This window comes from Crocodylus porosus, unplaced genomic scaffold, assembly GCF_001723895.1.
Source record: "Crocodylus porosus isolate Cpor-Errol unplaced genomic scaffold, CroPor_comp1, whole genome shotgun sequence".
Lineage (NCBI taxonomy): Eukaryota > Metazoa > Chordata > Crocodylia > Crocodylidae > Crocodylus > Crocodylus porosus.
The window spans coordinates 12,013,893-12,037,178 of record NW_017728925.1 but is presented as its reverse complement, the minus strand read 5'-3'; the positions used below and the strand labels follow the sequence as shown (position 1 = coordinate 12,037,178).

The window sequence follows — 23,286 nt, the reverse complement described above, 5'->3', positions numbered from 1 at the left end:
TCAGGGGTGACCACCAGGATCTGGGGGAATGTCTGTTCACCAGAGCGCCCCAAGGGATGACGAGGTCGAATGGTCACAAACTCCTTCCTGCAAGACCATTTCAGGCTGGACATAAGGAAGAATTTCTTTATTGTCTGAGCCGCCAAGGTCTGGAACCGTCTGCCAGCGGAGGTGGTTCCCTTTGGGCAGGGGGCTGGACTCGATGATCTCCCGAGGTCCCTTCCAGCCCTAATGTCTATGAAATCTATGAAAAGCTGGATCTAATGTCACATCACTCCTTTTGAATGGACCCAAAATGAAAGCGTTTTGCAAGTGCCTTTCCAGCTGTTCAACCCCTGATTTGTAGCTGGGCTCTCCTTGAAGGCTTGAAAGGTACAGAGGTGATGTGCCTCAAATATTCATCTAGCAGCAGTACTCATGGCACCGCAACATCGAGTCAAGACACCTCGCAAATGAATGATACAGGCTGTTGATTCGTAGCTGTGCACGGCAATATAGGCAATACAGGAAACCTGCAGGCTGCCCAGGCCTAGGGAAAAATGAACGGCTGTCACCCGCACAATGCACGCCTACCTCCTGACTGATCGATTGTGTCGGCTTCTGTAAATTGGAGACAGATTTCTGCAAACCCTGCTGCGGCAGCGACTCCTGCGGCTGTGCAGCCGTCGCACTGGAACTGGGGGACAGTACAGAACAACTAGCATCAGACAGGGAAAAGGAGACAGGTGGTTACCCCAAACACAACCAGTAGCCCTGTGCACCATGCCAGGACTGAGGCCTTCCTGCCTGGCTCAAAGACACAAGAGCTCAGCATCCTCAAAACCCAGTGGCAGCCAAACCCTCCTGGGCTGGCTTCACCAGGAAAGCTCAGCATGACAGAGGACAGCTGCCCAAAGGGCCTGGCACAAGAAGGGCTCCACCTACCTCTTTTGGTCTGGTTGATCCTGCTTGTTTGCCCATCCTGTACCGTCCTTGGGTACGATAATGATGTTGGGGTCGTTACCTTTGTTCTCAGACTTCAAGCTTGGCAAGTTGGCAGGAGGTGGCATACGCCGGGCAGCAGCAACTTTCCCAAGACTCTGCAAGCCATGTCTAGGAATAACTAGAGGGAGAGACAGCAAGTCACAAGGGGGGAGACCCCATTGACCTCGCTCACTGCATTCAGTGCCTTGTTCCTTGAGCAGTCCCACCAAAAAATCAAACATGGCCAGTAGAAATGAGTCCCACAGATTTTAACTAGTGAAAGGGAAGATGGCAGAATCTAACCCTCAAGCAATTACATCACTAGCTGCATCCCAGCTTCTTTGCACTTATGAAACTACTATTTAATACTTACACGGGACCTTTCTTCCCCAAGAACCACTGCAAAGCGGTGGTGGAGTGGCAGTCAGTTGACACACAACCTTCTGAGAGAAGGAAGGACAGTTTGGCCAAGGGTACTGAAGCAAACACTTCTCTCTTTACAGAAAGCATCTCAGGATCTCTTGGAACCCGTGCACATCGGACAAGGCCTTGGGTCTTTATTCAGAACTTCCAACCCAAAGGCTCATGCCTAGAAATATGCATTGAACCCTGAGCTTTTCTCTGCCAGCAGGAAGAAGGGCTGAATCAACCTCGCATAACATTAAATTTTTGCCCTTTTATATCTCCAAACAGTCAAATCAATTCTACCAAAATGACCATCACCATTTTACAGTTGGTTGGAAGCACAAAATAGTTATGAAGGTAGCCCAAGTCCATACACCAAGAGAACTGGGAACAGAATCCAGCAGTCCTGGATCAAAGACCCTGCTGCTCTAGTCACTAGGTCACATTTACTAACCTTCCCCCTGTCCATCTTTCCACCCCCTACCAAGTCTAGAACCAACCCAAGCTACCATTTGACCTCGGTGTTTCTACTTTGGTCTTCGCTGCAGAATTAGCACAGGTGTTGCTCCATGACCCACTCCTGTCCACAAACTTCTGGCCCAAGCTTAGAGACACTTTACACCTTGTCTGCCCTGAGCTAGATAGGAGCTGAAACATGAGAGAGGCCTTCACTCAGGCTAGCAACCTGCTCACCTTGCAGTGGGAATACAGACTAAGCCCCTTGAACACAGAAAGTCCTCCAACACCTCCACACAATTCCATGCATCTAAATGGTCAGACAAGTTCTGCCACAATTCAACGGGTAGGAATCATAGCGTGGCACAGCTTAGTGCACCAAAGAACCATGGAATATGACCTTAGACTGCCACATGGGCGAAAGCAGTACCAGCAAGGACACAGTAAGTCTAGCATGGCTGTGCAATGCAGCAGCTCATTGCCAGGCAAGGTCAACCTGGGTGTTCAGACCCAGGTACCAACCCGCCTCCCACCTCTAGCTAACAGCAGTGAAGACTCCCCTTGTGAGAGAAACCTTGGTGCTGACTTGCACCCGGCGCTCCTTACCTGTAGTTCTGATAGCTTCTATTGACTTTCCTTTATACTTATCAAACAGGCTGAGAGTCGAGTACTTGCTTTTCCCATCCTTTCCCTTGGTTATTTGCCCCAAACGATCGGACATTGCGATGAAATGTCATCTAGTAAGGAAATTTCTCTGCGCCGCTCCCGATCTGCCTTTTAAATGAGTCGGAGAAATAACATCATCAGGGTTACTTATCCTTTGATAAATGAACGAGTGCATACTCAGCAAATCTATGGATGACACCAGGTCGGGTGGACTTGCAAACGCTCCAGAGAGTACAGCTAGGATCCAGACTGATGAGGAGAGGCTGGAGAAATGCTCCATAATCAACCGGATGAAATTCATCAAGGACACATGCAAATCCCTGCTTTCCTATGAGCCTAGGGTAAGTGGAAGGATCAAACATACGTGATTCCCAGAACAATGGCAGCTAGGACTTCAAGGGGAAACAGGGCAAGTTGAGAGAATTTAACCCTTCACTGCATATATCTTTAGGCCAGTACAAGGCCCTGTACCTTCACTACACTCAGGTGCTGCGAAAGATCAAACACTGCTGGCAGGAGAACAAGGGAAAGGGCAGCTGGGACTGAAGCCCTCTCTCAAAAAATGTCTACTGCCCCAGAAACATCTCAAACATTGGGGCAGGTAAAGAAAACCAAGGAGGAATGACCATCAGCTTTTCCCTACCAGCCCCGCCGCCTTCCATTTAGTCGCTGTTTGCCAGCCTGGTTGTATTCTGTATCACGGTAGCAAACTGCCCATGCTCAATGAGTTTCAGGGGCAGCTAAGACTTTGAAAACATTAATGAAGATGGCTGTCGTCTTCACCCACCAGCCAGGAAGAAAGGGGACATCAGGAACTGTGTAACAATGACTCAGGAGAAGCAAATTTTGACTTTTAAAAAGTGCAGCTCCTCAGTTATTCTACCAGTGCTGAGGGCAAGTTATAAAACAACGTGTTCTCTCCGGTAGCTTGGGGTGGGGTAGGGAAAGGGGTTTAAACCTAAATTTACTTCCATTACCAATGCTGTTTGTTTAATTTTTAGCCTAAATTACCTGGGTAATGCCACCTGCCTAAACACAGGGCAATATCCAGGCACTTTTGTTTTAGGCTCTTGTACAAGAAGAAATAAAAGTCACAAAGCTTAGACTGCAAACCCTGCAAAGAAAGTGAGGTGGAAATGTCATTAACCTCCAAACAAAAGAGGAACTGAGCCCAATTCTGTCAGGGATTTGCCCTGGCATCCGTTTTTAAAAACTTCACTGATCTCAATTGGTTTGCCAAACTTTTAAAAAGTTGTTTCCAAAAATTCCCTCCGAGGCCTACAATAGGACCCAACAGTCACTTGAACACCCATCAGTTCCACTTCCTGGGTGCAACACCCTGCTCTGGCAAAAGGAACATACAATAGGCAAGGCTCAGCAGCTCATCCCTTACTTAGTCCCACACAGCTGAAACTATTTCAAATGCAGTCAGAAATCACTTGTTCCAAAGGAAACTCAGCTCTAACCACAGGCAGCTCCCACTAGCAATCTCTTATGAAACCCCATCTCCAGGTAAGAGGTTGATTCATCACACAGTGTCATTGAAAGCACACACCTGCATAGACACCCGCCCACCCAGCCATGCATGGCGAGTTCAGTTTGATAATGTGCTGCCCTCTGCAAGGAGGCTAGAAAAGCGCATCTCAAGACAGCAGCCGGGACAGCCATTTCTATCCAACAGCACTGGCACTGCAGGCTGCATGCACCGTGCCGGGAGGCTGAAATCCAGAGCTGGCGGGGGCAAGGAGCTCTGGAGTCAGCATGCTTGGTTCCAAGAAAGTGGGAAGAGTTGCGCACCACTCAGCAAGAACCAGGATTGCCTCAAGGAACTGCTCTGCAGAGTCCCTGGCTATACCCTCAGCCAGACTGACTGGACTACAAGGCAAGGCCTTGCACAGGCAAATGGGCACATGCTTTCTTCAGCCCAGAGGATGCATCTTTGGCCCTTCGTCTGGGTCAATCAGACAGTCGCTGCTCAACAAAAAAACCAGTTCTTCCCTTATTTCCTCATTTCCCCTGTATGTTATTAGCAGGTAGCAGGATGCACGGCATAAAAGAGGAAGGGAGAATAATGTTGTGATTAGTGCGGAACTTGGCAGGCAATCAGGTGCTGGACTGGAAACAAGGATCTTTTTGCATTGGCAGAGTGCTGGGGTGCCAGGACTAGGACTGAATTACAGCGGGTGCTAGACCTCTGGACCGAGGTGCCCTAGCAAAGCCCCACGGGGATCTAGAGCTAGCCTGGCACATGTGCTGATAGCAGGAGGGATGCGGATTACAGCATAGCTCTCCGAGGTGGCAACAAGTCAGAAAACTCAGTCTCTGGTGAACATCAGTTCAGCAGGCATTCTTGAGGTACTCACCACCCACTTTCATGAGCTATAAAACCCTTCCCCAAATCCACCTAAAACAGCAGCAGGCAGTTTGGGAGGGGGATGCCCAAGAGAAAGCTCCCATATTCCTGGAAGGTGGCATGCAAACACATAACGGTGCAGACACCCTGGCAGCACATTATGTAACTGGGCCTTCACTGCCTCTCAGTCGCATCTTGTGCTGTTAAAAGCCTGAAGGAGGAACAAATAAATCACTTCAAAACAGAGAACCAGGGAGCAGGGAATGAGCCATCTGCCACCCTGAGACGACCCTAACTGCAGGCCGGACAAGCAAATCTTGCTGCAGGCTTGGAGATCTCCCCCCCCATCCCTTTTTTTGTAAAGAGTTAAGCACCAAGATCCCCAGGATTCTGCAGAGAAGAGAAACTGAGGCCACCCGAAGTCCAGCATCCCAGTGCCCCAAAGCACTGGCCGTGGCTGCAACCACCGCCCACGCTGTCTCCCCATATTAATGTAACTCCCATGTGGCAGATTGGCTGCAGCTCTAAGCCGCAGCCTCTGATGTGCTGACTGCCTGGCAAAAGGCGAAACGCAGGCCCTCCCACTCCGCGTCTGCATAAAGGCCTCTGAAGCAGAGGATCCACCACCTGGTCTATCCCACTCTTACTCAGCTACCTGAGTCAAGCTTCAAAGCTATCACTCCAGAAGCAGCCCCCAGACGACTATTTTGCTGCCAGACTCCGGATCCAGGTGGGCATCTTTAGAAAGCTTTCATACCCTGCTGCATCGATAAAAGCCAAACCCAGGAAGGACTGAATTTTCCATTCCCCCAAGTCTGCAAGAACAATTGCTGCAGCTGGCTGGCACCTGCCAATGCCAGCACCTGGAAGCTGCTGGACTGCAGGCCTTTTCCTCTGGCTGCTGGTTGGGGCTCTTCATTTAGTGTGCAGCAGGGACGGTGAACTGAAGCTACCAAACTTCCAGGCCTCTCTGCTCTCTTCCTCAAGGTCACAGATAGGAGACCTCCCTCCCTAGATGGCCCTGCTCAGATACTCCCTAGCACTGAAATCAGGAACCAGGCGGTGTTATTGCTGTCCTTGCCTGAACCATCACTGAGACGGTCTGGGCAGTGCCTGACACAATGGGTAAGCTGCTCAAGTAATGCTGCTTTAAACCTTACAGCATGCATGGCTCCTCAGTGGAGATAGGGACCCCAAATTTGAGATGCTTGCCATGAAAAGAGCCAGCAGCACAATGCTTGAACCTCTGGGCTGCAAATAAAGCCAATTATGGAGACTCCTGCACACAGAAACTATCGGCTGGGCTCCTAGCAAGCTTCTGGGTCAGGGACCTTCACGAGGCCTCCATAGTACATGAATACCTTGGAAGCTGGCCAGCCCTAACTGTGCAGGGCAAACCGATTTATGAAAGATAACGGGCACAGGAAGGAATTGTTTCAATTACGCGCACACAATGCTGAGTGTCACCAAACGAAGCTGTTACTGATATGAAAGACATGGGCATCAGCACGGACACGGCAGAGAAAACCTCGTATCAGGTTACGGCAGCGGTCGCAAAAGCCAGTGAAAAGGAGGACACGCGAGGGATGAGAGAGAGAGGGACTGCCATCTTGTCCCGCTTGAAGGTGGCATTTTGCATTCAGCATTAAAAAATTCACAGGGCATGATATCTGTAGGGTTTATTTTTCCTGAAGAAGTGTATGCAATCCACCTCGGATGGAAATCTGTCAGTGTTTTCGACTTGGCTGTCAAGTCCTGGGTTTTGCAAAAAACAAACCCTGCACAGCAATGAGAAAAAAAAAAAAAGGATCAGAGTTAGCTCTGGAGTGGCTGTGAAACAACTAGTAGCTATTAAAAGAAAAATCTTTAGTGGGCCAGGCCTTTTTCTACCAGGATACTGAATAACTGAGGGTCTCCCCATCAACAGGCTGACATACATCCTCTCTCTTCTGAGACTCTCCCAAGGGTGCCTGTCTCCAAATGGGTGCCCTCTGGGATCAAGGCCACTGGCTGCCTTGTGTTATACCACCATTGCTTCCCTGCATCCCACATGTAGTAGGATGGCTAAAACCTTTAAGGGCCAGAGGGGCCCTGCACCACCAGCACTTCCTAGCTTCTTGAAGGGCAAATGTGTAGGCCTGGTAGAGAAGATGCCCAGCCCCAGCTGGCAAGGCATGAGGCCACCCGAGTCCTATCCTGGATAAAAACGCTCCGTCAAGGAAGGAAAAAGTCAAGCTCCAAGGAACAGAACAAGTTGGGAAAAGACATGAGGAGCAGGACAAGGAAGGACCCAGGTGAGGGGAACGTAGCTGTGAGCATTGCAGCAAACTGTCTGAACCACCTCAGTACGCTTGGTGCAGCTGATGGGAAGGCCTGAAGACACCCGGTGCCCAGCGTTTCACCCTTCCGGGCTCCTCCTGACCTACAGCTTACACCCAAAGGGAGATTTAAGCTGCCCTCAGCATGCACTGGTTATTTCCACACGCTGGTGTACACTGGCATTCGGCAACGCTCTTTCTATCACTCTTACTCGCGCACCTCATCCCCGCGCCACTGGGCTCCCTGCCCCTGGTCTCAGAAGAGCAGCTGGCAGACACTGCAGGCCAAAACGTCCTGTGGCTTGTTGCATGGGACCAGAGGGAGGCTGTCGGAGGCAGGGACTGGCTCTGTAAGGTATTTAGAGATGGTCAGCAAAGAACTTGCCTGTTAGTTTCTCCTCTCCTCTGTCCCAAGCCAAAAGAGGGACCAGGCAGGCAGATTAGAGACATCTGCACAGTGGTGTAAGCAGCTGAAGCAATGCTAAAATGGGACTACGAGTGGTGAGGGAGAGATGTCCTGGCAGACAGCTCCATTTTCCTTTGTCTATGCTCTAAGCTCAGATGCACAACATGCAGAGAGCAGCCTACCTGCTTCACAAAGAGGAAACGTATGTAGCAACAGGGCTGGGAATTGAGAACTCCTGCTACTAAGCCCCCAGCAGAAGAGCACTAGGGAAACCGCAGCTTTTCTGCATGCCTCTGTGCCTGGTCTATGCATTGTGACTTATCTGCTTCCTGGGGATGATGGGAGGATTGACAACAGCAAAATGCTGAGAGATCTCTGCACAGAAAACAGCAAAAATAAGCACAGCCCAAAACTCCCATGCAGGGCACAAAGCAAGGTCTTAACTGCACACTAACTCTCAGATGAGCAGGTGTCTTGTCCACAGGCTTTATTTTTGGCTAAGAAAGGAAACCTGGGTTTGCAGGTTTTCAGTCTACCGAAGAGCTGACACACGCGCAGGCTGCATGGCCTGGAAACTGGACTTGACTGAGTCTACGCACTGCAAGCCCATAAGGAACTTGTCAGGGCCTGTGTTCAAGACCTGGACAGACAGCCTGACACTTGGGCAGGGAAGGCCTCAGCTGACTTGAAAGAAGACTCAGCTGAACAAGAAGCCTCAGCCTCTCCTGCAAGTCAACAAACCCCAAAGTTAGGGGAATCCATCCTGCAAGCAGGACCACAGCCACTGCACACAGCAAAGGAGGGGGAAGAGTCTGTCGATCCTGGATCGGCCTCATCAGCCATCTTCAGACCCACAGGTAAGACAATCATGGAAGACACTCATCCTTGACTGCGAGGGACTGCAGAGGAAGGAGGAAAAAAAGAAACCTGCTTCAAGGTTGGCTCTCCCTCCCTGGAAGAGACATGTCAGGAACTCAGGCTCCCAGGAAACAGAACCCATCTCCTGAGCTAGGTATGTCATGTTTTAAGGTGCAAGGCCACCACTTGCATCTCAGGAAGGGATCACTTTGTCCTCCAACTGGCAAGAATGCACTACTAGATCTTGCGTTCCTTTGAACTGTGAGGAATCAGTTCCTGCCGGAGGTAAGATGCCTTACATGGACCAGCTTTACATCTGCCGTTGATGGTCAACAGCATGCTCTTTGCTCCCGTGTCTAGGTGCAGGCAGTGTTCACTAAGGTTGGGCCCAACACCGCTCTCTGAATCTCAAGTGCCCTGAGCCCTTGCTGGGTGCAAAAGCTGTGCCTTCCTAGAAGTGTATGATTAACGCAACCGAGAGGGGCTGGAGCAGAAATAAATCAGAACATTTTTTTTTGTTGCTATTTTGCACTTTAAAAGAAAAACCACAAAGGACGTAGCAGCTCAGTCAAGCAAGAACCACCTGCGGTTCCATGTATACAGAAGGGGAAGGAACTGAGTGCTTTGCAAGCAGACCAAATCCCAGAGGAGGGGGCTTATTTAGGTACCAACCTTTATACTTAAGAGTCCTACCTAAGCCCTGAGCTCCTCCTCTGCTCGCCCCAGGAGGCTGCAGCACACAAACAACCGCGTCTAAAAAGCCTTTGGCTTCTACCTCAACCTGCTGAAGCTCTTCTGGGAGCCGACTGTCCAGGGGAATACAATGCTCTCATTCTCTGAACGCCCAAGAGACAGTGCTGCTCCAGAGAAAGCAATTCAAACCCCAAACGAGACCCTCTGGTTGTCTGCTCTTCTTGCAAAACCTGTTAAGGAAGCAGCTGCTATACTGCAGACCCAAACTACCCTTGGACTGCTTGGGCCTGGGAAGTTGGGCATCCAACTTGTTAGATGCAATCCTTGGCTCTTATACTGTTTCCAGATGATGTGTGGAGGAGGGCTAGTCCTGGGAGTCCTATTCTGGAGCCTGGGAAAGGGAGGCACAGAAAAACAATCTGCCCAAGGTTACATGACACCTCACAGACAGGAGGACTAAGGTTCAGGGCTTCTCACTCTTGTTCCAGCACCCTGTCCCTGCCTTCAGTTTGCAGAGAGCATCGTATCCCACAAGATACACAGGGACTCTTGTTCATCTCCCCACAGCCTGGCACAAACTGGCCGCTGGCTGTTGCCCCTGTCCTCAGGATGGCTGGTTTAGGCCCCCAGCTGAGACCTGCAGAGCAAGTGATTTCCACCACTGACAAAGTCTGCTGCTTTGCTCGAGCTAAGCCCAGCTGACAGCGGACCTGAAGCCCCAGGAACTACAGGTCCCCTCCCCCCCCATAATGACTACAGGTAAGAAATGCTCCTAGGATGCCACAAAGACCTCTCATTTCCCAAATGTTTACAGCATGGGTCCAGTGCTGCATCACGAGCCTGCTTTACATTCACTTACTGAACCAGGACCTCTATGAAACCAACCTGAGACCCAGCAGCTGACTAACGAATAGCAATGTTGCAGAGGGTATCAGGAAAGAAAAGAAGGACTCACATTTTGTGCCCAAGACATTCTTGGGCATACCTACCATCCCTTACCTTTGAGACCTCTGAAAACCAGCCGCACAAGGCACCAGTCTAAATGTTGCAGCAGGTCTGCCTGCAGGATGGGGGGGAAGGCAGCACTCAGCCTGGGGCTGAGCCCACTGCAGACAGACCACGCTGACGGCCTTCCCTGGCCCTATAGTGACAGAAGCTCCTACTGAGAAGGTCCCAAGCCTGCAGACTGATTCCGGATGCTGCCAGCAAGCATAAGGTTCAGGACAGCTGGAAGATGGACAGACAGGGCTGTCACAAGGTCTAGACCAGTGGTTCTCAACCTTTCGAGATTCGAGGACCTCTGGATAGACTCAAGTCCCCTGTTGGAAAATGCCAGTTCTTAATTGTCACTCTTTTTTGACCAGAGAAAATTAGTAGAGCAGCTTTCCAGTTACAAAGAACTATGGATTTCTATTTGAAATCTCTGGTATTATCTTCCGAATCATGTTTGCAAACGTGACAGTGCTACTACCATTTTGTCCACCCCTCCAGTGACAGCCTTGAAAGGATCTCAATGTAACAAGGTGGAGAAGTGCAACCCATCCTCAGGTCCTTTTCTGAGAGATGAAGGCAGCTTCTGCCCCCTGCTCTGTAGGTAATGGCTGCAGTTCCTCTGCAGGGTCCGAGACAAGAGTTTGGGACTCAAGCTAAGCATGTGTCCTCTCACTTCGGCACACCACAGAGCCCAGCTCCAGAAGATCTGGGCCTCAGACAGTCCTCACCTCTCCACTCCCTCGGGCTGGCTGCCAGCTTGCATTCAGAAGGTTATCGCCACAACCAGGAGGATGAGATGCGCACGCGCGCGCGCACACACACACACACACACACACACACACACAGCTGTGAATCTGCTGAAACCAAATGCCAAGTCCCACACTACACAAAGGAAAGTTTCTGCTCTCCCACTGCTGAGTGGATTTATCAAGACCTGTTGATCTGAATTTAAAATCTCCTCCCAAAGGAAGTGTTTGGAGTCCCACTGCCTGGCACCTTTAGAAGCAGACACAACAAAGGACTGATACGTGCACTGTAGGAAACAATACTGCACTGAAAAGAAAAGGAAGGAATAGATCGCTCTCTCTGAAATTTCTCCGAGTCTCCCTATCCATTAAGTCCGATATAGCTGGTTCGAGCTACAGATAGGATCAAAAGCATTTGGAGCAAATGTAAAATTCACCACTATATCTCAGATACTCAAGAGTCCCCAGTACTTCACCTCTTTTAAAAAAACACCAGTACAACACTGCATTTCGCTGCAGAGTTTTTAGGCCTAACAAGTTCTTCAACCCACGTACCTGCACGGTATAGGTATATTCAAATCTCTTTGGAGATGTTAGAGGAATTGGTCAAAAGCACAAAGGGCATAGAAAGTAAGAGCTCACGTTGTAGTGTGAGCAGCCCTGTTCAAAAACCCTGAATAAAGGAAAATACTTCTGACAAGGAACTCATTTGTGTCTGAAATATGTGGAGGAAGCCATGAGACAGGAAGCAAACAATGCTTTATGGACACCAATACTTTGCATCCACCCAGGCTTTTTAGTCTGGACCACAGGCAAGCTGACCGGTTGTCTGGACAAAAATTTCTCCAAGCCCCACACAGGCACCAAGTCAACCCAGTGCATTCTTATTCCAAGTCTACCTGCAGCCTGAGCAGCCTCAGCCAGGTGAGCCCAGTGCAGTCCTATGGCAGGTCTACCTGTAGTCCAAGCGGCCCCTGGCAAGTACCAGATCAGCCCATATACTCCTACAGCAGGTTTACCTGTAACCCAAGAGGCCTGAGCCAGGCCCAAGGTGAACCCAGTGCACTCCTATGGTAGGTGGACTTGTTGTCTGGACGGCCCCTGCAGAGCTATAGGTCAGCCCAATGCTTTTTTATGGAAGGCTGATTTGTTGCCTGGAGAGGCCGGGCTGGGGTGCAAGAGGTCAATCTATCACAGGAATGCTTGGGTTGATCTGTAGCCTAGCCCCACCCAGACCATAAGTGTTTCCCGTTCCTTTTAATGATCCCCCTCCCCTCTGCTGTGGCATCTGCCTCTGTTCAGCCTCATCATCATCACTCTGGGCACCAGCTCTACCTTCCCTCGCTTTACAATTTCTTCTTTTCCCTGGATTTTCTGCCTTCCCTCTGGTTCTCTGCTTTCTCCCTCTCTGTGGCAGCCTGGACAGGGTATTTTCCTTCCCCTTGGCTTGCCTCCCCTTCAAATCCAGCCTGCAAGTAAGAGGAGGAGGGGGAGGTACAGGATCCCAAGTGCATATGGCCAGATCTGGCTGAGTCGCCGAATCTCATCTGATTCCAGAAGCTAAACAGTCCCAGGCCCAGCTAGCACATGGCTGGGAAACCAGCTGGGAGTCCTCGGTACCTAGACTTCTACTTGGATGGGTATATCTATTTCTTATGATGCTTTTTTTCTACCAGGCAGGGCTAACAGGGCAGCAGGTAAGGGAGACAGCATCAGGCTTGGACCCTGGGAGCTCCCAGAGCAGAGGTGGCAGGGGCCGCTGGCTGCCCACCCAGAGCAGCACCAGGTGCTGGGGAACTTTGATAAGTCAGGATCAAGCCCCCTGAAGCCCTGAGGCCAACAGACCACAGCAGGGGTGAATGGCAATGGGTGCGAGTAGAAGAGAAGCAGTGGACGCACATGGCTGCATCCACGTTTTGTAGGAAGTCCGCCCCAATTCCAGCATAAGAGCCCCAACAACTGCCTGGGAAAACTTCCCCATCCCTCTACCAAGTTTGTTTCAGCGGGGTGTTAACTCTGACACCCAGACCTCTCGACTCCTCCACATCCAGGTAGCCTCAAAGAGCCTCTTTCCGGACCATCCAAGCTCCATGTTCACTTCAAGTCCCAACACACAGTACAGCACAACTGCCCGCTAATGCCACAAAAGACTTGGCTAAAATTGCTGTCATCCCCCCCACCAGCAAACTGTCTCAGCTTCTCTTCCTGGCCTTCCACTCCTTGACTTTGAGCCAGGGAGATGATGTTCAAATCTCCAATGCACCAACCAAAAGAGCTGGCTCTTGGATGTTTACACCTCTCTGGTTACTCTGGAGCCATGTCTCCTCACTCGTCCTCTGTGGCCCCTTTCACGTTCTCCCCCAAGACAATACTTGCAGTCTCCTGGGAGTTTTCACTGCTTCTTCCAATTTGTCAACATGCCCTTGGTGATGCATGCAGCAGCTCAGGATTAGACACAAGATGCAGCTATGCCAGAGCCAAAGAGGGAGATGTATATACACACATGCACACCCCTTCCTGAAAGTTTCTCCTTGTCACCTCCCAACATCCCTATTAGGACAGCAACTTCAGAGATTTTGCCTCCCTCTCCACAGCCATATTGTTAGTGAAAAGACAGCTCAGGCCTGCAGCTTCCAGACAAATTCCAGGTTTCACAGAAAAGCAGGATTGGAAGGCAGCTCACAAGTCATTTAGCCCAGCCTCCAACTCAAGGCAGGTTAAACCTGATTAAATCTTCCCACCTGCCCGTCTGCCTACCCTGCTCCTGAAAATCTTCCAGGCTGTTGATCCCACTACCCCTCTAGGTAGCCAGTTCTGATGCTTATGGTTTCAGTGAAGCAGCATCGGTCCATGCGGACTAGCCAACAATTGTATTTCACATGCTTTTTGTCATGCGTTATATTTAGCAGCTGCTTATGAAAATACACACTGAAAAATGACACTGTTTTTCCTGCTGTGTCATTTCCATGCGAGACACCACCAGGGGGATATTATGGGATTCTGAGTGGGAGGAAAGATGGTTTGCACCAACCATCCCTCTCCATTTTGTTGCAAAACATACACATCGGCCCCCACTGCTCACTCATCTCTGCTCTGGCGCGACAGGGGCCGATCTCCTTACCTAAAGCAGCATGCTCACCAAGTGGTAGATCCATCAGAAGATCCTGACAGTCCTTTGTCATCGTGAAACCAAGTTCAGTTCCAGTGAATGAGAAAAGCTGACATCTAACCCTTGGCTTTTGTTTCTACCACCGGAGAAGCCTTTGCTCAAACCATCTTCTGTGATGCAGTTACAGGTAGGTATGGACCTCCCGTGGAAGGGGCTCTCCTGGAATAGTTCTACCTGGTCTTTTTTGCAGCCAAGTCAGTTTATTTAAATAGCCAGCCAAACTGCAGTCATTCTTGGGAAGAACTATGCAGCTCCCCACCCCAGCCCCAAGTTGCTTCTAGTGACCATCTAACAAGGATCTGAAAGACCTGCTTTCACACTTTTTCCTGTTCCAAATGACAGGCTAGGGATAAGGAGCTGTGAAATTACCAGCCTATTAGATAAATGAATCAGTGCTACATGAAAAGCAAAACCCACTCTGGAGGTGCAATTAAGTGAAAAAATGAGGATCAAGCACAACTTTCATGGCTAAACAGCAGGGTAAATGGGAAGCTGACTAGTGAGGACCTAGGGTGGGCACAGGGATGTCTCGCTCCTGCCAACCTAAAATCAATCCACCCACCCCGTGCTTCAGATTGAAGACTTCCCAGGAGTTCCTCCTGAGCCCACAACTTCAGCTTGGGCAATCACAAGAGCCCCGATTACAAGGGGAAACCTTCCAACAGCAAAATGGCTTTGTATTGAGAGCAGCCATCAGCGAGTCTACTATTTATTTCTTACATTGTAATAGCACTGTGAGTCTTTCCTCTCCTGGTCCCCAGGTACTTCCAATTGTAGAGTTACGTACAAAGAAAGCTTTGAGCAGCTCACAAATGCAAACAGGACCCAACAACATAACCAGGTATTTTTTGTAGCCAACAAAAGGCACAGTACTCTGAAACTCAAGTGTACGAAAAGGCCCTAAATGGCATCCTAAACTAGGGCCCAACACTTGCAGTTCAGGAAGGACAGTCACAAGTTAAGGACCTGTTACCTACCAAGAGGGATACAAAAATACCAGCACCCCAGACATGGAGATCTTGGAGATTATATTTTATATGGTACCAGTCCTCACAAACACTGCAGCCAGAGAGATCAGGCCCACTGTGAAAATCCCCATAAAACATGGCCTTTAATATTGTCCCAGTCAGGCAAGTCAATGTCTTGATAAGTCTTAAGGCAATCAAGATTTGTAGTAGAGATAATATCTTTTATTAGACCATCAAGATTTTTGTAAAAAAAATTCCTTAATTGCAAGCTTTCAGGCACAAACACCCTTCATCAGGCATTAGAGAAAAGACTGTAAAAGTTCTCCTGGGTAGAAATGAAAGTTCATTGTTTCATAGGTTATTTCATAGGTGATTTCTAGGAGGATGGCCTGAAATAAATTAGTCACTAAGTAGAAGTTTTGCAAAAAAGCTTAATATGAAAGGGGTAATTCTCAAGGCAGTCATCTTTAAACAAACAGTCCTCCCTTTCATGACTCAGATTTATTACAACTCTTTTTTTTTTAAATCCTACATTTTCACCATTTTTGCAGTCTGCTCTGCTTCAACCAGTTTGGACAAAAATGCTTTACTTTCAGGCTCTTCTGCACTAGACAAAGTGGTGCAATGTTTAATTTGACAACATTGCACATGGAGCGATTGAACTCCAAGCAAAAATTTGCTGAGTCAAGGGGGAAAAAGTGCAGATATTGCTGCTAGACACCGAGTTTGTGAAACTTAAGAAAAGTGTGTGCGAGTGAGTGCAAGTAAAAAAAGTGTAGATGTTGCTGTTGGATGGAGTTTGTGAAATGTGTAGTTTGGGGCATTAGTACACACACATGGGAAACAACAATGGGAAGATTTACCCACAACACAGGAAAGTGTTTTGCATCCCAAAACAAAAATGCACACTCCTATTCTATAGGTCTACACACACATATATATATATATTGCTCCAATATGTTTTTTTCTTAGTTTAAAATGTTGCCCTGAAATTCAGCTAGCATCTCCTGAATCACCACAGACAACCACATGCTAAAAGTGGCTAGGGAAAAAAATGAAACAGACTGGTTTGTCTTCCACATCCCAGCCAAACTCAGGGGCAAACACACAGCACCAGGGGATGAAAGATGCATCTGATTTCTTCATTTTTTTTTTTTTTAGTTCTTTGCTGTGCCAATCTTCAGCTGGATAACAACGCGCGTTGAAGACTTTTTTTCAACCTGACCATATCCCCATAAAAAAAGGCGCACCACATTTCAGACAGGTCACAAGGAAGGCACATCATCAATCATTTCATAATATATTAAGCCAACTGTTGGGGCCGGGGGGGGTGAATTTCTAAGGCCCCAATGCTGCTGGCAGCGCTCTCGTGGACCATCAGTAACTTCAGTGCAGCTCCAAACAGGTTTGCCGGTCCATAGCCCCTTGCAGAATCAGGACTATTTTCAATAATCTGTTTCCATAGAAGAAAACATGCAGTCACTTAGCCTGAGGGTTCAGGTAGAGACCACCCCACGCAACTTCCCTCTTCCCTTCCTCTGGACCATGTTATCCTATGGGCCCTTGGTCCAAAGCAGGATGCTGTGCAATCATAAAGCAAGTGCACATCCATAACGGGCCACGAGAAAGCAGAGCCCCCCAGAAAAAACAGGCTCTGACACGGCACCCCGCAACTTTATATTTGGCCAGTCTGGCAGAACCAGCAGTGCCAGGCCAGCTCTCGGGAGCAGCAAGTGTCTTTTCTTACCTCTGTAGAGTGCCTTGCAAGAGGGGGCTACTACTGCAATAAAAGTTTTAAGCTACAACCATCAGCTTATTTAAAAAAAAAAATCAGTCAAGTGAGCAGCAGCTTTCAGTAAGGTCCGTCAAAGCCAAGGGCCTACAACAACCTGCAGAGTCAATACCCCTCCCTGGAAAGGATTACTCTCAGGACCAGGACTCTAGAACAGGCCTGTTTTCTCCCCACCCCCTCCAAACCCTAGCAGCATTAAAACAAAAAGGCTCCATTGTAAGCATCGTTCCAGCAAACACAGATCCTCCCTCGCCATTTCTCCGCCTGGGAGCCAAAACTTTCACAGCAAAATTCAGCACCCGGGTCCGCACAAACCTGGCTTCAATTGGGTTTGGGAGAGGCGGCGGCAGCAGCGTGGGGGGGAGCGTTTCCCATCGCTGCCCATTATGCCCAGCTCCGCTAAACAAAAAAAAAAACAACAGCCGCCAACTCTCCTCAGACGCACAAGGGGAAAAAACCCCAGAACACCACCACGCATTGCCATCCCAGGACCCACACATAGCCTTTCCAGCACAGGTGACCCCCAGCCCAGGGTGTGATGAATTCCTTCCCGGGGCCAAAAATAGCTTAAAAAACAAAGCCCTGCCGTATCTACCGAAATGCATCGGGACCCCAGAACCACCCCCAAACAGCCTCCGAACTGCCTCTCCCCAAGTGCCCCTCTCCGAAGGCTTTGCTGAAATGCCCCCATCACACCCAAAACATCTCCTGAGTGCTGCGGGGAGAAACAACCTGCCCTGGCAGCTTCCCCATCCGCCCCTGACTTTAACAATGCCCTCAACAGCCCTGGGCTTTCCTAGCCTGGGCTTCTTGTTGCAACGCAGCATTTATTGTTTTATTGGGGGCGGAGGGGGGGGGGGTGATGCCCTGCAAAAAAAATCAAGCAGTTTTGCACGGCCCAGCCCTCGAACGACAGCAGCAAACCGCGGGGGCATGAAGCGGGCCTCCCAGCACCCGGGCACACAACCAAAACAATGGGTCTTGGGGGAAGACGCTCGACACCCGAAGGCTGCAAATCAGCCACAAAATTAAAAAAAAATAAATACAAAAAAACACCCCCACCCCAACAAAAAACCCTTACCCTGCAGGGGAGGGGGGGGGGGTCAACGCGCTCGGCCCCCCTGGCTGCTGGGGCCGGGGGGAGCAGAAATGCAGGCTGCCCAGCTGCAGGGAGGAGGTGCCCAAATCCCTTGGGGCGGGGGAGCCCCCAGGCTGGTGGCTGCCCCAAAGGGGCTTGCACCCCAGCTCTGCCCCTGGGGGCAGCACCCAGGCAGGGCACGGGGATGGGGGGAGGCCAAGGCCGGCTCTCTGCAGCCTCTGAGTCGGGCTCCATTTTAGAGCCGCCTCGCCCCCCCCGGCCCCGATCTCCGCCGCCAGCCCCCGCCAGCCGCGCGCCCCGGCCCCGATACCCACCTGTGGTGGTGGGGGGGAGCCGGCTGTGCCTGGGGAGCCGAGTCAGGAGGGGCGATGGGGGCTCGGGGCGCAGGATGGCTGCGGATTGCGCGGCGGCGGCGGCGGGAGCCTGGCGAGACGGCTTCTCGCTGCCTGTGTCTGCCCCTCCCCCTCCCCGGGCCGAGCCCCGGCGCGCCGCGCCGCGCAGCGCCCCCTGCAGGGCGCCCGGGGAGGCGCCGCGCTCGTCTCCTGCAGGGAGGGGGACGGGGCTGGGGGTCCTGCGGCCTTCCTGGCGCAGGGCCCGGGGAGGATGCAGCTGGGGGTGGGGAACAGGGAGCCGTAGAGGGCTCCAGTTGCAGCAGGCGAGGTTTAGGTTGGATGCTGGGGGCAACTTTCTGGCTAGGAAGGTGGGGCAGTGTCGGGACAGGGTCCCCAGGCAGGGGTGGACTCTCCATGCCCAGGGGGTTGGAAGATCCAGGCAGAGGCACTTGACTGGGATGAGCTGGTTGGGGCTGGTCCTACTTTGAGCAGGGGGTTGGACTGGAGGGTGAATGCCGCGTGCCCCCTGGAGGCGGGGGGCAGGGCGGCTGCCCGCAGGTGGCAGCCACAGGGCAGGAGCGGGGCTACAAATCTATGAAAACCAGACCGTCCTCTGTGATGGCCAGCCTATGCTGCCCCCTGTGTCCAGGCCCCAGCCCCCCAGTGTGTGGGGCAGCGGGTGGGTGTAGGGGGCAGGGGGAGCTCTGCCAGCCTGCAAAGGAAAAGCCGCAGTTTCCCATGTTTTTCTCCTTTCAAAGAGAATCCATTTTAAAAGTTTCTTCACACCCCCTTCATACACTTTTGCAGCCCACTTTTGGGTCACGACGCACAGGTTGAGAAACACAGGACTAGATGTGACCATGTGAGGGCCCTTCCAACCCTCCTTTTCTATGAGTCTGTGGTCCCAGGAACTGCAGGAAATGTGTTTTAAGGGACAAAAAGGAAAAAACAGAGCATAGAGAAGGAGAGATGGGGGAAGTGCAGAGCTGCTACATCTCAAAGGCTTCCAGAAACTCAGGGGCTTGGGGGCAGCCAGGATAGTCGGGGCACACACACCAGGGTTGGCATGGGCATGGCAGCAAAGGGGGCAGCCAACAGACTGGAGAGCCAAGCCTCCAGGCCCTTTGCCAGTTTGTTCCCTTTACAGTCTGGCAGATCTTTTCTCAGTGTGAATAAAGGGGGCGGGGGGAACACATGGAGAAACAAGCTGGGACTGGGCGGATCTGCTCCAGGAGCTGCCAAGTGGACAACATCTGATTTTCCAGTTTCTCATTGCAGGCAGGTAGGGGGTGAGAGTTGAGGAGAAGTTAAGGAAGGGAAAGAGGGAGGAGAGGAGATGCTGACTGATCGAAGCCTTGACCCAAAGCCCATTGGTGTCAATAGGAGTGCGATCCAGTTTGGTCCTGGAAATGCCTAAACTACTTAGCCAGACTCTGGGGACCTTATATGCCAACTGCAATGCTGGTTAGCTTTTCTCCACAAGCCTCAAAACTCAATAGGCACCCGAGATTGGGCAACACCTCCAGTTTAGGCTGCAAAGCTCCTCGGGCAAACATATGTGGGTGCCTGGGCAGCTCAGAAGTGATCCAACTTCGGCTCCAGGTATCTAGCTCTCACCTGAGCTTTGTAGCAATCCATCTGGGTGCTGAGGATGCCAGGTTGCGTTGGACCCTAGCAATCTTCTCGTTGGCTCCAGCAAGCTTTGAACAGCAGTGTCTCTGAAACGTTTCTTTCTAAGCATTCACTCCGTTCTCAGTCTAACAAATAGCCACTGCCCAATGCCTCATCTGAAGGTTTCCAAGGTCTTTATTATCATTTCCTTTTTTGTTTCCAGCTCCCTAACCCTTGCCTGACTTCCAACCCTCTGTCTAGGAGCACCAAAACAAGTCATGAAGGGCATCAAACATCAAACAAGAAAGCCAAGCAGGTTTATTTTCTGCTCAGTGGTGCCCAGGGACAGCGTTCAGAGACAGCGTGCGGACTCAGGCTCTGGGATTATGAAAGGGAGAGGGATACAGTTCAAGAAGCCAAGGAGATGGAACTGGCTGGGATTTGTTGGAAAGAAGGTAGAGCACAAATACCAGGTTTCCTCCCCAGGCTGCCTACCATGCACCGGTGAAAACGCTAGTCCAAATTTGGCTCCCACGGGCTATTGAATTTACCCCTTTGCTAGGACTACCAGCAAAGAGTCTGAGCAAGGACAGCTATGGTAGGGGTCCTATGACACTGATCCCTGTCTGCTACATCTGGGCTGCAGTGATTAACCTGCCTTTTTTTCTCCTGCCATGTCTCTACACTATTTAAAGCCTCACTCATGATCCTCCCTTGGTTTTGTAATCAGGGAGTCCAAAGACAGCCAAAAGGAATTGCCCTTTGGAAGGGTTTCAGTCTGAAACCACTGTATTTCATTTCTTTTTCTTTAACAAATACATAGAAATGGATGCAGCAGAATACTGGTAACATCCCTGCCCTGAGAAGCTGTATTAGCAGAAAGCATCTAGCCATACATAGGGAGCAGCTATCCAAAGAAACATGATGCAGGCTGGAGGTGAGAAGGGCTTGAGTTTAACATGATGTTAACTACATTCTTAATAAGAAATTCACACCAAAAATGCAACTGGAGTATTGGCTCCAAAGCCCAGCTTCTGAACTGCTCAGAGATTAGTGCCTGAGTGTTAACACTGCTACCATCAACTTAATGATGTCCAAAGCTTTCTGGACATCCCTTTTGGTTAGCTACACCATGAGATTGCCCCTAAATCTACATCTCCTACTTGCAGCCTGCGCCATTCTGGACTCCGACAAGTAAAGGAGCAGACCTTAGTGATCATACCATACTAAGGCCCTGTTATGAAACCAAAAACTTTGTAATATCAGATGCAGCTGCCCCCGCTCCTAGATCCATGGCTTGGCGATTGCTACAGGAGCCACCTGTAACTCGGGGCTTAGGAGGGGCCCATGCAGGCTGCACCCAAAACACAGGTTCACAAACATGTTGCTTTAATAAGCAGTTCTCCCCCTCAAAGAGAACTCACATTTTTTGCAGTGTTCTTTCAAAGTGTTTCAGGGGCTTTGCAGAGAGAATTTCCTCTCTCCCTGTAACACCTACTGGTACCGGGCTATGCAGTTCCTTGGCAAGAGGAAAGCAGGCTAAGCATCCTACAAGACCTATGCCAAGCTTTTCCAAAGCAACTGGTGGTCTTGGGTGCATTGATTTTTTTGGGTGCCGTGTCCCACCTGAAGCCTGATTTCTGGGAAGAGTCCCCAGCACTTTCAGTGCCTCTAGCTAGATACCCCAAAGCTGAAGAAGTCAAATCACAAGTCACTTGGGGAAATTTTGACCTACTTGAGACATTCAGGATCGCAATTAGAGAGACTTGAGTGAGAATTTGCTCCCTTGCTCCTACAGCTTTATCAGCATGGCTAGGAAAACAGAATGATACACAGTCAATCTCAGGGTCCAGCATTTCCTTGCCTTCACAATTTTCCCTTTTTCCTGACACCAAGGGAGTGTGGTGGGCTGTTTGGAACGGGGTGAATCTGCTGGGTGCATATCAGCAAGTCAACAACAAACACGTCTCTTGCCAATGATCCCAAAAGCAGTATCAGAGCAGCACCCTTGGTTTGCTAAGCCCTCGGTCCAAGAGAGCTGTGTGTACATCCAGATACAAAAAAGAGCCAACACATCAGTAAGTTAAAGAGCTCTTTGCAAATGCTCAGAAGGGATTTGTTTCAGTTGCTTTGACTTGATCATAACATATTGGCTATTCTTCACACTTGGGAAGGATACACCTTCTGTGCTGAAGTTTCTAAATTCTGCCACTTTTGAGCCACATGTCTAGAGAAAATCAAGCTAGGATTTTTTTTCCCCAATAGAGAAGAAACACTTTGATCACTCTGAAACGAAGAAAGAGGAGCCTTTCTTGGAGGGCTAGCAGCAGGGGCTATTATAAGGTAGTAGAGTATTCAGTCTCCTGCCCTCCCAGTGGTGGATACCATTATTGGATATGTCCCATAGACTCGGTCTCAGAAGCAGTGGTAGCCACCTGGCAAACAGAAGGGACATCTTGGACCAGGCCACCTGGCTTTCTGCAGGTGGGAGAAATGACTGGTCTAGCAGCATGGTAACACAGGGGAGGAGGGTATGCAAGAGCAGCTTCTTAACCCACGTGTCATGTTCCCACTGGTGGATCTGCAAACCTATCGGAGTTGCCAGGGGTCGAGCTAGTGAAAAAGCGCAGCAAGAACGACCAGTCTATGTGTCCGATTCTCTCCTTTTCTGGAAGGAAGCTATTCCCCTTCCATCCCTACCCCTCTCATCTCACTTCTCTTGCTTCTCATTTCTTCCCTCGGCAGAACCTCTGGCCAGCCCCTCCGTCCCTCATCTTACAGCCACTCACACAGAACATCGTGTCCTCCTCTTGACATCAGCAAACTCCCACTCACCCGTTCTCACTCAGATTCAGGGCATTAGTCTGGTGCTTTCTCTCTTCATCGGCCTTCTTCCAGGTCTGGCAAGGTAAACAGCCACACATCTGCACATATATCTCATTGCTCGGAGAGCTTCATCCTGCCCATCACAAGTACAGAATATTACTGTACATGCATATCAACATGCCAGGGAGCTCAGAATAATGCTCTACTGCAGTAATGAGAGTGCTGCCACGTGGTTGCTTCTACCTAGCTAGGAGCAACCCGCTGCACCCCTTTAATAAGCAGTTCTCCAAAGTTTCTCTGTGCATCTCCAAGGAAACATTCCAAGGCCAGGGAATTTAAGTGCCAATTAAAAGAAGCCCCAGCGTAGAGAGCACGGAGGTGAAATAAACAAGCAAAAGATAATAGCACATCCACCGATGACGTGCAGATCCTTCAGCCACAGCACTCAAACTCATTGCTCATCCATCTGTTCCCAGCACACAGCACTCAAACATGTCACAGACACCTCTGCAACGGCGTGGGTAGTTTGTGGGATAGAAACAGGTTGTACAGTAAGCAGAGCAAGACGGGGCCATTTCCCAAGCTGCTCCTGATTCGCAGGAAGGTATCTGTCACTGTATAATTACCAGGGC

The 23,286-nt window shown here is 50.2% G+C and overlaps 1 protein-coding gene across 9 annotated transcripts in view; it reads right to left on the bottom strand.

The window, feature by feature from the left end:
- Positions 1-18,352, bottom strand: part of PRRC2B (proline rich coiled-coil 2B) — a 58,430-nt gene extending 40,078 nt beyond the window's left edge. For 4 of the 9 annotated variants that reach the window (XM_019540822.1, XM_019540826.1, XM_019540824.1 and 1 more), the window contains exons 1-4: positions 18,200-18,352; positions 2,431-2,598; positions 925-1,102; positions 574-676 (exon numbers count right to left, since the gene is read on the bottom strand). In XM_019540822.1, coding sequence (XP_019396367.1) covers positions 574-676; positions 925-1,102; positions 2,431-2,545 — 396 coding nt within the window. In that variant the 5' untranslated portion in view covers positions 2,546-2,598; positions 18,200-18,352. Of the gene's footprint in view, positions 1-573; positions 677-924; positions 1,103-1,336; positions 1,407-2,430; positions 2,599-18,199 lie in introns of those variants that run through there. The other 5 variants (XM_019540818.1, XM_019540821.1, XM_019540823.1 and 2 more) reach the window with 3 other exon arrangements.
- Between the last annotated feature and the right edge of the window lie 4,934 nt (positions 18,353-23,286).